Consider the following 16,539-nt stretch of genomic DNA (forward strand, 5'->3'; position numbering starts at 1 on the left):
AACCACTGTGCTACTGTGCTGTGCACTAATGCTACCCTGGCCTTTATCAAGTCTGCTTCCATCACCATTTGTGACAACGTGTCCCATGCAGCTATGCTTTCTTTCAAAATGTTGAGCCACACCTGGTATCAACAGAAAATGTTAATATCACTTGCATCACTGCCGTTCCTGACAGCTGAGTATAGAGTGTGAATTCAAGATCAAATTCCAGACATTGTTGATCATAATCTAGGTTGATACTTCAATGATATTCTGATGGACTTTTGTTATTTTTCAGTTGAAATGATAACATAAGGTTCTGCATGCACTCAGAAGTTAACTTAAAAGGTTCTAATGTACTATTAGCAGAGCACTAAAGGTCAGTGCCTTTGTCAATATTTATTCCCCCCCCCAGCCAACATTACAGATTAACCAGTTAAATTCTCATTATTTGTCAGATCCTGTTGAGAAACACTGACTGCAGTTTTTGTTGCAGCACAGAATCATTATTCCTTAAAAGTGTAATTGATTTTAAATTGTTTTGAGGTATTTCAGAGTCTTGCAATGTATTTTGCGGTTAGTACATGTAGTAAATAACTGACTTCAGCCACTAGCCTCCACATTCAAATATGAATTGTGGATTAAATCTAAAATGCAGCTCTTTAACAGTGGGTTCCAAAGAACCATGAACCACATTAATTGGAAGAACAGGCAATGCTGATATAAATTTATTACCTGTGTGTATTTGGGTGTCTATAACATAGATGCGAACAGGGAGGTTTGATGGTTTGTTTACACGCCAACACAAGGGGCTATATAACTGCAATTTCTCACTTCATGTTTTAAGTGTATGCTGTATCTACCATCTGCAAAATGAGATGTATTTACTTACCAAGGAAACAACAACAGCACCTCCCTACTCTGGTAAATGCTACCCACAATAACAACAAGCACAAGGGAACTGCACTACCTATATTCTGACCTTCCATCTCTGAGTCTTCTCAAGTACAACCAACCCTATGTGTAACTCAAGTTCACAGCAGGACCCATGACTAAAAGGAATTTTGTCAGCCTGTTGTAACAGCCATCTAACATTTCAGAGCAATACTGCTTGACCAAACCAATTTATTTGCCCAAAGCCAAGAAATGGAACATATTAGAGAATTATTCCTCACTAATAATGCTTGTCACATCATTCATTGATTTGTCTAGCTGAGCTTTTCTTTTTTTAAATTTTTATTTATTAATTAAATTTTTAAGAGAATTACATAAAATGAATAGAATATTAGAATAGTGAAAAATTAATATTGGCCCTCCCCCCTCCCCTTAACCCTCCCCCCCCTTAGACCCCTATCTGAAAAAAAGAAAAGAAAAAAAAAAGAAAAAAGATAGAAAGATTGCCTGAATATCGGAGGATCCCCACATGCTCCATGGAGTTCAAAATAACTTCAGTTTTTATTTTCCCCAAATAACTTATAATTTTATCTTCAAAGGACCTACATATTTAATCCTATCTTTTGTAGATAGGGGTGCCAAATTTTCAAAAATATATCATATTCATTTCTTAAATTATAAGTAATTTTTTCAAGTGGAATGCAGCTATATATTTCATTATTCCAATGATCCATAGTTAATTATGAATCTGATTTCCAAGTAACTGCAATAGCTTTTTTGGCTACTGCCAATGCAATTTTTATAATTTTTTTCTGATATTTATTCAATTTAGGTTTCGGTATTATCCTTTCAATATCACCTAATAAAAATAATATTGGGCTATGTGGGAGTTGTATTCCAATAATTTGTTCCAGTAAAAGTCTTAAATTTATCCAAAAAGGTTGAATTTTAGAACAGGACCAAGTAGAATGTAAAAAGGTACCAATTTCTTGATTACATCGAAAACATTGGTCAGATAAATTTGAATTTAATCTATTTATTTTCTGTGGTGTTATATATAATTGATGTAAAAAATTATATTGTACTAATCTAAGTCGGACATTTATTGTACTTATCATACTATCAAGACATAGTCTTGACCAATTTTTTTCATCAATTTTAATATTCAAATCAGTTTCCCATTTTTGTCTTGATTTATGGATTCCTGGTTTAATTGTCTGTTTATGAATCAAATTATACATACAAGTTGTAATTTTTTAAATTTTTCCTTTTTGAATTAAGATTTCTATTTCATTAGGTTTTGGCATTAACATTGTTTGACCCAGTTTATTTCGTAAATAGGCCTTTAATTGAAAATAACAGAAAAGAGAGTTATTTGATATTTTATATTTATTTTTTAATTGATCAAACGACATCTATATACCTCCTTCAAAACAGTCACCTATATATCTGATCCTGTTTTGAAACCAGTTATGTAAAAGTTGATTATCCATTGTGAAAGGAATAAGCCTATTTTGAATTAAAGTTCTTTTTGCTAATAAGGATTTCTTTATTTCATCACCCATATTTACCTTATTCCATAAATCAATCAAATGTCTTAATATAAGAGATTCTTTCTTTTCTCGTATCCATTTGGATTCCCATTTATATATAAAATCTTCTGGTATATTTTCTCCTATCTTATCTAGTTCTATTCTAATCCATGCCGGTTTTTCTTCATCAAAAAAAGATGCAATAAATTTAAGTTGATTTGCTTTGTAATAATTCTTAAAATTTGGAAGTTGTAACCCTCCTAAATCAAATTTACATGTCAATTTTTCCAACGATATTCTTGACATCTTTCCTTTCCAAAGAAACTTCCTCACACATTTATTCAATTCTTGAAAAAACTTCTGAGGCAGTTGTATTGGTAATGTTTGGAAACTAAATTATTTGCCATTATTGAAAAAAATAAAAGAAGATCTTGATAAATGGATGATGTTACCAATAACATTAATAGGTAGAGTTAATGCTGTAAAAATGAATATATTTCCTAGCTGAGCTTTTCTTACATTCAAATCGATTCAAAGCACTAAAAAAAAGTAGCAAATAATTTTCTGCTGTAGATTACACAAAGCTATATAAGAAGGTATCTTTTTCAAAAATTTTCAGCAAACCTTTATTATGGTTGTGGAAATGAACCCCAAAATTACATTCTCCAGTCATTCTTTTACTGATGAGTGACTTTCAAGATGTACTTGCAAACATTCAGTTGAAGTATAGACCACTCCATCCTCCATGGACAGATAAGTAAACAATCGAAGCAGAATATTCACACAGAGAAGCCACCCCTGAGATTTGTTTTTAGATCAATCCAGCATGCAGCATTAAAGAGACAGCAGCTCCAAATAGCTCCCTGCTCCACTGTGAGACCCTTTGGAAATTAAGGTGAATTACTCTTCCAACGGAAAGCAGATCACAGGCTGAAATCCGAAGATAAAACACGTTTCTAAATCTTTATAAAATTTGAGATAAAAATTATGAATATCCCAGAGTAAATAATCAATAATTCAAACAGATAAGAAGCAAAACTTTGTGTTGATCTGGGCTGTGAAAGTAGCAGGCAAGTTAATGCTGCCTGCAACATTGATGGAAAATCGCTGAGATTCACATTAGCACAGCCTCTTTGGAGATATCAACTTACAGGATCAACAATGGGGAACAAGTGTAGTAGAACATTTAATATCCTTTTTCGTAAAGGGCTGTGAAATCTAAACACATGACCTTGACTTCTAAACAGCAAGTAACAGAAATAACAAGACTGTGAGGTATTAAGTCTATCGGCTGAGATGTTAAAATACTCCCGATTTGATACAGAATACATAAATCAATTTTTAAAGGTTTCCAATGAAAAATTTATTTTAACAACTGTCTATTCAAATGTTCTCCTCTACTCCTTCCTTCTCTCCTCCCTCCCAAAAATTTGAGTTGGGTTTTAGAATGGTTCTACAAATATCATCAGCTAACTGCAAGAGCAACAAACCATCCATTTGTTACATATGAGCCCAGGCTATGCCATACTTCCATGTTTGCTTACAACACATTTTTTTACAACACAGTAATTTTTGCCCCAGTGCATACTCGCTCACACAGCAATTAGATTCCCCACACATACTTTCTCTGCCACTGATTCTCCCAATACATACACCTGCACATTTGGGGCAAATTACACCTTTGGAATATGAGAGTCAGAGCACCTGGAGAGAATCCCCACAGCAACACGTAAACATAGTACCCAAGGTCAGAATTCAGAGGAGCTGTGAGGTGGCAGTTCTACTATTGCACTATCACACAGTGAGACATGGAAGATAACAGAGCCAGGCACTCTTGTACCCTCACCAAAGATTGTTGCTGTAAAGATTTGGAGTGGGAACCTGGATTGATTACCAGATTACCTTAGATGCTGCCTCAATTGTCGTGACCCAGCATTCTTCATTCTGATTTCAGAATGCCATCATCTGTGGTGTTATAGTTTTGATTATCAGAACCCTTGTACGTTTAAACCTGGGTACTTCTCGCAAATGTTCAATGATTGTCCACTCAAGACTTCGGAGAGATGAACAAACAACTCTGGTGATTAACTAAGCAAGAGAAAATTTAATGAATCAACATTAACCATAAATATTAATTCCATTCCCCTCCCTCCCCTTGTAGTCTGATCTACTAAACAATTTTTAAGTTTTTTAAAAATATTGTATTATAAATAAGTAACCTAAAAGTAATTGTGTAAGAATTCTGTGACAGAAAAATAATAAATGGTATTTTACTGTATATCCTTTAAAGTACACTCCAACCTGCAAATGACCATCTGGTTCACAGCAGATTATACTCAAACTTGGAAATGATTACTTCATCAATGAAGATACACTGAATTACATGCTTTCTTAGTAATGCAGTATTATATGTGGAAAAGTTTTTCAAGAGAAAATGTATTCAAATTATTTCTACCTCCAATTGAACTGAAATAAATTTTACTGACACTTAATCATTGTGATTGGAAACAAATTGAAGCTATCAAGAATTATATACACAAAGTATTGCAATTGTGTTGATTACTAACAACTTTCGAGGCACAGTCAGAGATTATAAGTAAGACTTAGGAATCAAGTCAAAGTAAGTTTGGGAGGTTATAAGACGCAATGTACATTTCAGAAAGCTCAAGGGAGTGCAAGTTTCCAGTGTATCATGAAACAAAGACATGAATTTGTCACACAAGTGGAAAACAAATGAATATGTGGTAAATTATTTGTATGTGCACTAATGTCACTGGCAAGAAGAGGACCAGAGTCAGGATGGCAGTCCTCTTGACTGTGAGGGACCATCAAGCTAAGATTCAAACAGAACAGTTGCAGATGAATTTCAGTATAGTAAGGTGTATAATCCGTTCAGCTGCTACACATGAAAGGAAAGAACAAAAAAGATACTCAATCAAAGGCATCAAAATGGCTGAAGAAAGTCAAAGGAGATTCCACGGTTCTTATTTAGTGCAGTAGCAATCAATAAAGTGAGCAGAATGTTGACCAGCTTTGCCAAACCAATGGAGTCCATTGCTAATATAGCCTAAGACAGAAGCAGGATACATCTCTGACCTGTTTCTGGGCATGAAGGTTCAGAGACAGTATTCAAGTACTGAGCACAATAGAGCCAAGTCAAACACAGTTAGAAGTAATCAGTTTAAAGAACATTGTGGATTATCAGGCACAAAAGATGACAGAGAGGTAGGACATTGCAAGGAAAATTAGTTAAATTAGAATAGTAGAAGTTCTTCTCAACACAGTGGATGGCAAGCTGGATAATGGGCACAGGAAAAGGAGAAGCAGGCCACATGTTCCTTGATGACTGTTCTTCCATTCAGTAAGTTCACAAATGATTGTGTACCTCAATGCCAATTTCCTACACCAACCCTACATCCCTTAATTCTTAGGACTATATTAATCTATTTGAATACACTCAGTAACTGAGCCACCACACACCTCATAGGCAGATATTTCCAAAGATTTCAAGCCAGGAATCAATTTTGTAAATTACCCCTTCACACAAGTTTATGCTTCCTCAGCTACTCTTAAAGTAAACAAATTTTCAATGAAATCCTATATAACATCCTAAGTGCCTGCTGCACCTGCACATTGATGTTTTATCAATTCGTGTTCAACAGCACTTAGATTCGTTTTTGGATTCTAACATTTCCAAATTAATTACTACTTAAATAAATCTCTGCTATTTTTCTCCACAAAATATTCCATCTTCCATGTTCTCATCCATTCACTTAAACTATCTCTATCCTACAAAGACTCTCTGAATCATTTTCAAAGTACATATATGTCACCATATACAACTATAAGATTCATTTTCTTGCAGGCAAACTCAATAAATCCATAATAGGATAATAACCATAATAGAATAAAAGGAAGACCACACCAACTTGAGCATTTAATTGGTGTGCAAAAGACACCAAACTTTGCAAATACAAAAATAAATAAATAAATAAATAAACAAACAAACAAACAAACAAACAAACAAACCAAAAACATGAGATAACGAGTCCTTAAAAGTGAGTCCATAGTTTGTAGGAACATCTCAGTAATGGGGCAAACGAAGTTGAGTGAAGTTAGCTCTCTTGGTTCAAGAGCCTGATGGTTGAGAGGTAATAACTGTTCCTGAACCTGGTGGTCTGAGTCCTGAGGCCCCTGTACCTTCTTCCCAATGGCAGCAGCAAGAAGACAGCACGACCTGGGTGATGGGGTCCCTGATGATGGATGCTGCTTTCGTGCCACAGCACTCCATAGGATGTGCTCAATAGAGGAGAGGGCTTTATCCATGAGGGCTGGACCACATTCACAACTTTTTGTAGGATTTTCTGTTCAAAAGCATTGATGTTTCCACAGCAGGCAGTGTTGCAGCCAGTCAACAAACTCTCCACCACACATCTATAGAAGTTTGTCAAAGACTTCCAATCTAAAATGACCCTTTGTTTTCATAGTTTTTTTGTCTGTTAACCAACCTTTAATCCACTCCAGCATATTACCTCCATGCTGTGTGCTTTAATTCTGTTTTAAAAAGTTTTGTGAAGCACTTTATCACCCACGCCACCCCACCCCTCATACTTCACTGCCACTTATCCCCACTCCTCTCCCATGATGTTCCACCCTCACCATTCCCAACATCATTCGCTTCCACCAGATTTACAAACTTATTCTCGGCTCCACATTGACAAACACAATACCAACAAAAGTTCTAGGCACCCTAGATATATACATACACACACACACACACACACATATGTGCCTATGACTTTTGTGCAGTACTATAATTCCCAGTATCTTTACTTCCCATTTTAAATGGTAAAGTTTATTTGCTACTTCCAATCTATGGAAACCTTTCTATAATATATGGGATTTTGTAAGATAACAACCAGTATATTTAATACTTCCCAAACTACTGCCGAAAATAAAAGTCATGAGGTCCTCAGGATTTATTGCATTTCAATGAACCTGCCGAATAAATATGAAACCATTCGGCCCTTTGCATCTCCCTGGCTATACAGTATACATGTGAACACTCACATCAGCAACCTGCTGCTGCTTTCTCCCAATTCCAGTATCGGCAGCACTCTAATTTTACCTTGGATTTCAGTCATTTAGTCGGATTGTCTGTGGAGGTCAAGTCACTGAGTAGGTTTAAGGCATAGGGTGATAGGTATTTAACTGGTAAGGGTGTCAAAGGTTACTGGAAAAAGGCAGGGAATGGAGTTGAGAGGGATAATAAAGCAGCCATGATCGAATGGCAGAGCAGACTTGCTGGGCCAAATGGCCTAATTCTGCTCTTATGTCTTACTGCCTCATGTTCTCAATCCTATTCATTTCTTTTTAACAATTCTTAGTGCTCATCATCTGTTCTAGTACTCCACTACATCTTTCCTTAGCAATGCCCTGGCACACATCCCTGCATCCCCCTGCATTCTGAAATGTTCCCAATCCCTAGGCTTCCTGCATTTCTTGGCAACATTATCTACCTTTCTCTTTGATAAAAGAGAAAAAAAATCTTTATTTGTAACATGTACATCAAAACATCGAAGTATACAGAGAAATGTACAATTTGTGTCAAATCAGATCAGTTTGAATACTACATTGCAATATAATTGTACCTACAGATTGAATACTATCTTCAGTTTCTCTAAATAGTCATTGCTGGATCACTTTTCCTGTTGTAAACTGTGTAGTGGCTCTTTAATTGTGTGTCATTTCTTGTTTATAGACATGCCTTTTAATCTACCATAGCTAAACTGTACCCCATGCCTTTATTGTTTGACATATTCAAACTTAAACCTGGTTTTAAATCCATTTTCAATTTTTATATACTTATTTTTAATCATATTACCATCAATGTTCCCTAAAGACCTCGTAACTATGAGGTCATCAGTTAACCTTTTTTTATTATTACATAATGCTCGTTCTATTCAGCCTGTTCTCTATCCAGCCATCTCTATTTCCTGAGGAGACTGAGGTCCTTAAACATCTGCCGGATGATGCTGAGGATGTTCTACGAGGCTGTGGTGGCCAGTGCTATCGTGTTTGCAGTTGTGTGCTGGGGCAGCAGGCTGAGGGTAGCATACTGATGCACCATCAATAACTCTCAGAGACGGGAGGTGAATGATAGGCTTTTAGTAGCAGCAAAAGGGAGCACAGCATCTCGGAGACTGAGGGAGGAGCAGTGCCTCCAATCGCCTTTATACAGGGGTCTGTGGGAAGAGCCACAGGAGCAGTCAGCAGAGGGGCTTGTCCAGACAGGTATACATAGTTCACCACATTCACCCCCCCTTTGTTTTAAAAGAGAGTCCCCATGGGGCGAAGTTTCTTACAAGTATATTTACAGGTTAAGTCTATCAGGCGGTCGAGTCTGTCGCTGCGATCTACGTAGCACCGGTGACGGTGGTTGTGCTGGCTCCGGCCTGACTTGAGGTGTCAGCCCATTAGGCATCAGTAATCCCTCATGCGTGTGCGAGGTGCCTGGTATGGGAGTGTCGTGAGGAGTCTGTGTAGGGCTTGGTGTGCGCGGTGTCTCGTGGGTATATACATCGGTGGGTACGGGGTTCATAGTCACCATGGAGTGTTCGGGGTAGGGGTCTGGTGCTCCTGCGGGCGCCAGGTCACGGACGGAGACCGTGTCCTCCCGCCCATCAGGTAAGACCACGTAGGCATACTGGGGGTTCGCATGAAGTAGGTGAACCCCCTCGACCATCGGGGAGTATTTATTGCTCCTCACATGTTTCCGGAGCAGCACTGGCCCTGGGGACGTCAGCCAAGCCGGTAGGGTGGTCCCAGTGGCAGACTTCCTGTGAAAAGAAAAGAGTCGCTCATGAGGGGTGGCATTGGTGGATGTGCATAACAGGGAGCGGATGGAGTGGAGTGCCTCGGGGAGGACCTCCTGCCAGCGAGAGACCGGCAATCCCTTTGACCTAAGGGCTGAGAGTGTGGCCTTCCACACAGTGGCATTCTCCCTCTCCACCTGTCCATTCCCCCGGGGATTATAGCTCGTGGTCCTACTAGTAGCAATACCCCTAGCCAGCAGGTACTGGCGCAGCTCGTCACTCATAAACGAGGACCCTCTATCACTGTGGATATAGCAGGGATATCCGAACAGAGTGAAGAGCTGGCGCAGGGCCTTTATGACCGACGTGGCAGTGGTGTCGGGACAGGGGATGGCAAAGGGGAACCGCGAATACTCGTCGATTATGTTGAGAAAGTAGACATTGCGGTCGGTGGAGGGAAGGGGGCCCTTAAAGTCGACACTCAGTCGCTCAAAGGGGCGGGTGGCCTTGATAAGTTGCGCCTTTTCAGGACGGTAGAAGTGCGGTTTGCACTCAGTGCAGACTTGACAGTCCCTGGTCATCGTCCAGATTTCCTCAAGGGAATAAGGCAGGTTCCGGGGCTTTCACGAAATGGTAAAGTCGGGTGACCCCCGGGTGACAAAGATCTGCATGGAGGGCGTATAGTCGGTCGAGCTGCGCACTGGCACACGCTCCCTGGGATAGGGCATCAGGCCGGTACAGGATGTCATAGTTGTAGGTGGAGAGTTCTATTCTCCACCTCAAAATCTTATCATTTTTGATTTTGCCCCGCTGTTGGTTGCTGAACATGAATGCAACTGAGCGCTGGTCGGTCAGCAAGGTGAACCTTTTGCTGGCGAGATAGTGCCTCCAGTGCCTAATAGCTTCCACTATGGCCTGGGCTTCTTTCTCCACCGCTGAGTGCCAAATTTCAGGGCCCTGAAGGGTATGAGAGAAGAATGCTACCGGCTTTCCTGCCTGATTGAGGGTAGAAGTCGGAGGCGTCACTCTCTACTTGCAAGGGAATGGTCTCGTCCACTGCATGCATCATTGCTTTGGCAATGTCCCCTTTAATGCGGCTGAAGGCCGCGCGGGCCTTGGTTGAGAGGGGAAATGCAGTGGACTTGACCAGGGGGCGGGCCTTGTCTGCGTAGTGAGGGACCCATTGGGCGTAACAGGAAAAGAAGCCCAGGCACTGTCTGAGGGCTCTGAGGGTGGTGGGAAGAGGGAGTTCCAACAGGGGGCGCATACGGTTGGGGTCAGGGCCAATGACCCCGTTCTCCACAACATACCCAAGGATAGCGAGTCGGGTGGTTCCGAACACACACTTGTCCCTATCATAGGTAAGGTTAAGAGCTTTGGTTGCTTGGAAAAATCGTTGGAGGTTGGTGTCGTGATCCTGCCTGTCATGACCGCAGATGGTGATGTTATCCAGATATGGGAACGTGGCCTTCAGTTGGCACTGGTCCACCATCCGGTCCATTTCCCTCTGGAAGACAGAGACAACATTCGTGACACCGAAGGGGACGCGCAGGAAGTGATGGAGCCTGCCGCCCGCCTCGAAGGCGGTGTAGGGGCGGTCCTCCGGGCGGATGGGGAGCTGATGGTAAGCGGATTTCAGGTCTACGGTCAAGTACACCTTGTACTGAGCTAGCTGATTGACCATATCCGCGATGCAGGGTAGGGGGTACGCGTCAAGCCGCGTGAACCTATTGATGGTCTGGTTATAGTCCACGACCATCCTATTTTTCTGCCCGGTACGAACAACAACCACCTGGGCCCTCCAACCACTTGTGCTTGGCTCGATGATCCCTTCCCTGAGCAGCCGCTGCACCTCCGACTTAACAAAGGTCCTGTCCCCCGCGCTGTACCTCCTGCTTTTAGTTGCCACAGGTTTACAGTCGGGCGTCAGGTTGGCGAACGTCGGTGGGGGAGGGATCTTGAGGGTGGAGAGGCTGCAAGTGATGTCAGTAGCGCGGCCGTTGGCATGGAGTTGGGTGGGATGTGCGGGTCGGTGTGTGTGTGTGGTCAGTAGCGGGGTATATGACGGAGTCCCACAGAACTGAGGATTTCTGACAGTGATTGGGGGGAGGAGCCCGTCATATTCCATTGTCACACTTTTCAGGTGGCTCTGGAAGTCGAGCCCCAATAGCACAGGGGCACACAGTTGAGGCATGACCAGTAATGCAAGTCCCAATATTCTGTGCCCTGCACCACCAGTGTCGCTACACAACCCCCCCCCCCCCCCCCCCCGGATGTCTGTGGAATGTGATCCAGAAGCCATGGTGACCCTCTGGCTTACCGGCTGTGGCTTGAGTCTGCAGCGTTGCACCATGTCCAGGTGAATAAAACTCTCAGTGCTGCCCGTGTCAAACAGGCAGCTAGTCCTGTGCCCCTCCATCAGGATGTCAATCATTGACCTTGCGAGCTGGTGTGCAGCGCATTGGTCGAGGGTCACGGAGACCAGAGTTGCATCGCCATCTTGGTGCTCAGTAAGCACCCGTGGGTCGGAGGCGGAGTGAGTTGGTGCCAACAAAGATGGCCACCCCAATGCTTCGCACGCGGCGGGCAGACAAGATGGCAGTGACCAAGATGGCCGCCCCCATGCCTCGCACGCGGCGGGCAGGCAAGATGGCGGCAACCAAGATGGCGACCCCCATGCCTCGCACGTGGCGCTGCTCAACCCCGCTCGTGGTTTGGACTTACAGGCCTTGGCGAAGTGGCCCTTCTTTCCGCAGCTGGAGCAGGTAGCTTCTCGGGCTGGGCAACGTTTTCGGGGGTGCTTTTCGAGCCCACAGAAGTAACACTGCGCGGACTTGCAACTGGCAGCAGCCGTGGTCGACTCACCGGCAGGTTGCGGGGACTTCACAGACTTGTGACTGGCAGCAGCCGAGGTCGATTCGCCGACGGGTTGCGAGGTCTGCAGCATCCATGGGGCCGGCGGGAGATCGCGCACCTGGACAGCGTCAGCGTTGTGCAGAGCAGCCTCCAGCGTGTCGGCCAGCTCGATCGCCGAATGTAAGGTAAGGTCGGCGTGTTCCAGCAGCCGCTGGCGCACGTAGACTGACCTGATCCCCGTAACAAAGGCGTCTCTTACTAGCAGCTTTGCATGCTGTTCCGCCATCAGTACCCTGCAGTCGCAGGCCCGCACGAGTGTCTGTAGGGCTCGGTCAAACTCAGCGCTCAACTCTCCGGCCCGCTGCCGCTGTGTCACTAAGCGCTGTCTTGCGTAGACAGTGTTCACCGGCATTGTCTTTTGAGGGCATCCATTGCACCCTGGTAGTCCGTTTGGTCTCTGATCATGGAGTAGACCCTTGCACTGACTCTGGAGAGAAGAACCCTGCTCATCGTGGCAGAGTCGGTCACATGAATCTCCTCCAGGTACGATTCGAAGCATGCTAGCCAGAGTTCGAAAGTGTCGCCGGCTTCCTGGGATTGAGGGTCGAGATCCAATCTGTCGGGTCGTAAAATCCTCTCCATGTTTGAAATTGCTGCTAATAAAATTGATGCACCATCAATAACTCTTGGAGACGGGAGGTGAACGATAGGCTTTTATAGCAGCAAAAGGGAGCACGGCATCTCGGAGACTGAGGGAGGAACAGTGCCTCCAATCACCTTTATACAGGGGTCTGTGGGAGGAGCCACAGGAGCAGTCAGCAGAGGGGCGTGTCCAGACAGGTATACATAGTTTACCACACATACACCAACAGCATCAGCAAACTCATTCGTAAGTTCCAGTGATGTTGTGAGGATGGAACTGATGGTGGTGTCTGAAAAGAGGATGCTGTCCAAGTTGCATGCCATCTTGGACAATGACTCCCATCCACTCCATAATGTACTGGTCAGGCACAGGAGTACATTCAGCCAGAGACTCATTCCACCGAGATGCAACACTGAGCGTCATCGGAAGTCATTCCTGCCTGCGGCCATCAAACTTTACAACTCCTCCCTCAGAGTTTCAGACACCCTGGGCCAATAGGCTGGTCCTGGACTTATTTCCACTTGGCATGATTAACTTATTTTTATTTAATTATCTATGGTTTTATATTGCTATATTTCTTCACTACTCTTGGTTGGTGCGACTGTAACAAAACCCAATTTCCCTCGGGATCAACAAAATATGTCTGTCTGTGTGTCTGTTCCCAACTGGTTCCTGATCACACTGAACTTGAAAACCACCTCATATACACTCTACAGATTCATCCTCCACACTATGAGAGTTGTGATGATTTGCCTAGGAACAGACTTTGGAACAGAATCATCATGTGACTTTATTAAACTTGCCTGCCTTGAACTGTTTCAATATTCAAGATGCATATTCATTTTTGTCGAGAGTCCAGGTAAATTTCAACATCCTTCAACCAGAATCTCAACGAATACACACCAGTCGCCATCAAGAGATCAGCTGTGGAAAGGGTGAGCATTTTCAGATTCCTGGATATCCTGGGCCTAATGTAGTGACAAAGAGCACACACCAGCAACTATATTTCATCAGGAAGTTGATAAGATTTGGTATGTCACCAAGGACTCTTGCAATTTTCTGCAAGTAGAGCATTCTAACTGGTTACATCATCATCTGGTATGGAGGAAACAATGCACAGGACTGGAAAAAACTGCAGAGGGTTGTAAACTAAGCCAGCTCCATCCTGGGTACTAGCCGCCATACCATCTTGGATATCTTCAAGAGGCGATACCTCAAAAAGGCCGCATCCATCATTAAGGACCCAATTACCCAGGATATGTTCATCTCATAAGGCATGGGGACCCTGGTCAGGCCTCACTTGGAGTTCTGTGCTCAGTTCTGTTGGCCTCACTATAGGAAGGACATGGAAACCATAGAAAGGGTGCAGAGGAGATTTACAAGGATAATCTGCTGAGAACCAGATGGTTATTTGCAGGTTGGAGTGTACTTTAAAGGATTGGGGAGAATGCCTTATGAAAATAGGTTGAGTGAACTCGGCCTTTTCTCCTTGGAGCGACGGAGGATGAGAGGTGACCTGATAGAGGTGTACAAGTTGATGAGAGGCATTGATCATGTGGATAGTCAGAGACTTTTTCCCACGGCTGAAGTGGCTAGCACAAGAGGGCACAATTTTAAGGTGCTTGGAAGCAGGTAAGAGGAGATGTCAGGGGTAAGATTTTTACGCAGATAGTGGTGAGTGCGTGGAATGGGCCGTCGGCGACGGAGGTAGAGGCGAATACAATAGGGTCTTTTAAGAGTCTCCTGGACAGGTACATGGAGCTTAGGAAAATAGAGCATTATGGGTAACCCTAGGTAATTTCTCAGGTAAGGACATGTTCAGCACAGCTTTGTAGGCTGAAGGGCCTGTATTGTGCTGTAGGTTTTCTATGTTTTCTTATTGCTACTGTCAAGAGAGCGTAATGTTTTAAGAACAGCTTTCCCTCTGCCATCAGATTTCAGAATGGACAATGAACCAACTTATGAATATCTCTTCACTATTTTTGCACTACTTATTTAATTATATATACATTTCTTATTGTAATTTTAATGTAGCAGACTTAGCTCTTGAGAACGCAGGTATGGCCATCTCTGGGGGCTAGATGATGTGCCGAGACCCAAGAGCAGAAAAACAAACCCATGCTCAGCACCATTATTCCACACTGGCTAAGCCGACAAACCAGATTAAAGAGTCGAAGTCCATGAGTGGAAAGCAACATTTGCCTGCATTTGACCCATCTTCCTCTGTTCTCTTTATTACCATTGGGCGCCAGGGTGCAGGAGCCTTGGGGCCCATGCTTCCAGATTCGAGAGTCGGTCCTCTGGGCTCCCAGGCTGGCTTCACTCACTTCAGCACCAAACTGACTCCACAGCCCGTGGACTGGGGACTCTGCACCCCTCATGCTCTCTGTATTTAATTGTTTACTTTTCTTTTTACTCTTTGCACAATTTGTCACCTTTTGCACACTCATTGTTCTGAATTTTTTTTGTGGATTCTATTGTGTTCCTTTGTTTTGTGGGTGCCTGCAAGATGAATCTCATGGTTGTGCATGGTACACATATTTTAATAGTAAATGTGAACTTTGAACTTGAACTTCTTTCGCTGCCACTAAACAACAAATTTCACAACACATGTCAGTGACAGCAAACCTGATTCTGATTCTGACTCAAAGTGCAAAGAAGAGTACTCTTACTTTTCATCAGACACCCTTTGGACATGGCGATGAAGCCTGGGGTAGATCAGCCATGGTAATATAGAACATGGGGGAGGACTGAGGAGGTGGGTGGCTTTCTCTTGGTCTATTTTCATATTGCTCTAACACTTAAAATCAAATCAAATTCAAGTTTAATTATCATTCAACCATACATCAGTACCTCTGACGGCAAGGTGAAAAACATACATAAGCGCATTCAAAATAACGAGCAAAAACTCATAGTCATGAGTGATAACTGAAACTTGCTTCATCTGATTTTCAAGATTCAATATAATGGTATCTGCTTCAACCAATGCCAAATTTTTGCCGGAGACCAATGTATTCAATAAAGTAACATTCAGTAAATTGTGAGTTTCATTTCTAGTTTCAGAGTATCTGACATGCTAACGTGGTACATTTAGATCAACAAGTAGAAATCGCCAATCACATTAAGCAGTAAACACTAAAATAGTCCAATTCTAGAGAGACCAAGAGGTCTACATGCACCACTGCAACTTCTGGTATCCATGGGTGGTCCTGGAACAATATTGCTGAAAACATGGTTGCTTTTGTATCTTACTGAAAAGCACAAATAAACTTTTATTTCTACATTATGAAGTAGTTCTGGAGCTGAATTGTACATAATAATTGCATAAGAATAACCTTTTTTAAAAATAAGTGTAACCTTGGGCAGGAACAATTAAGGCGAGAATGGCTATGATATTTCTTTGATGTAAAGATCCCTGGCAAAGTCACTTTGTTAGGTGTAGGGCAGTTCAGCTTTGAACCTGCTTCAAGGTTGAATGGACAGAATATCTGATTGCAGAAGAAAGGACACACTTTGCCAATATTTTAGACAGAGCACACAAGCAGTAAGTGCGCTCTAAACTAGTGGCCTGATTGCCCAGCTGTAAAGGATCTGTGAAACATTCTAGGAAAGTTATCAAGCAGCAAATCTTACCTAAAGGTTGATATCCTTGCCTGGAAGGCCCTCCAAATGGATTCCGTCCACTGAAGCTGCTACCATCAACAGCTCCATATGACATTTTTATTTTTCAAATGTTTGTCAGAGAAGAATGTCTCTGAGAACAGCTAGGAAAAAAAAGAATAGACATATTAGATTAATTCAAAATGACATTCTTAGAAAA

General features: G+C 42.6%; 1 protein-coding gene across 4 annotated transcripts in view; it reads right to left on the bottom strand.

Annotated features, from left to right (window-relative positions):
* The window catches only part of tsnare1 (T-SNARE Domain Containing 1), a 1,022,909-nt gene that overhangs the window by 833,001 nt on the left and 173,369 nt on the right, over nt 1–16,539 (bottom strand). For all 4 annotated transcript variants that reach the window (XM_073048100.1, XM_073048091.1, XM_073048081.1 and 1 more), the window contains one exon: nt 16,353–16,483. In XM_073048100.1, the coding sequence (XP_072904201.1) occupies nt 16,353–16,437 (85 nt within the window). In that variant the 5' untranslated portion in view covers nt 16,438–16,483. The remainder of the gene's footprint in view (nt 1–16,352; nt 16,484–16,539) is intronic.

The sequence above is a fragment of the Hemitrygon akajei genome, chromosome 1, assembly GCF_048418815.1.
Source record: "Hemitrygon akajei chromosome 1, sHemAka1.3, whole genome shotgun sequence".
Taxonomy (NCBI): Eukaryota; Metazoa; Chordata; class Chondrichthyes; order Myliobatiformes; family Dasyatidae; genus Hemitrygon; species Hemitrygon akajei.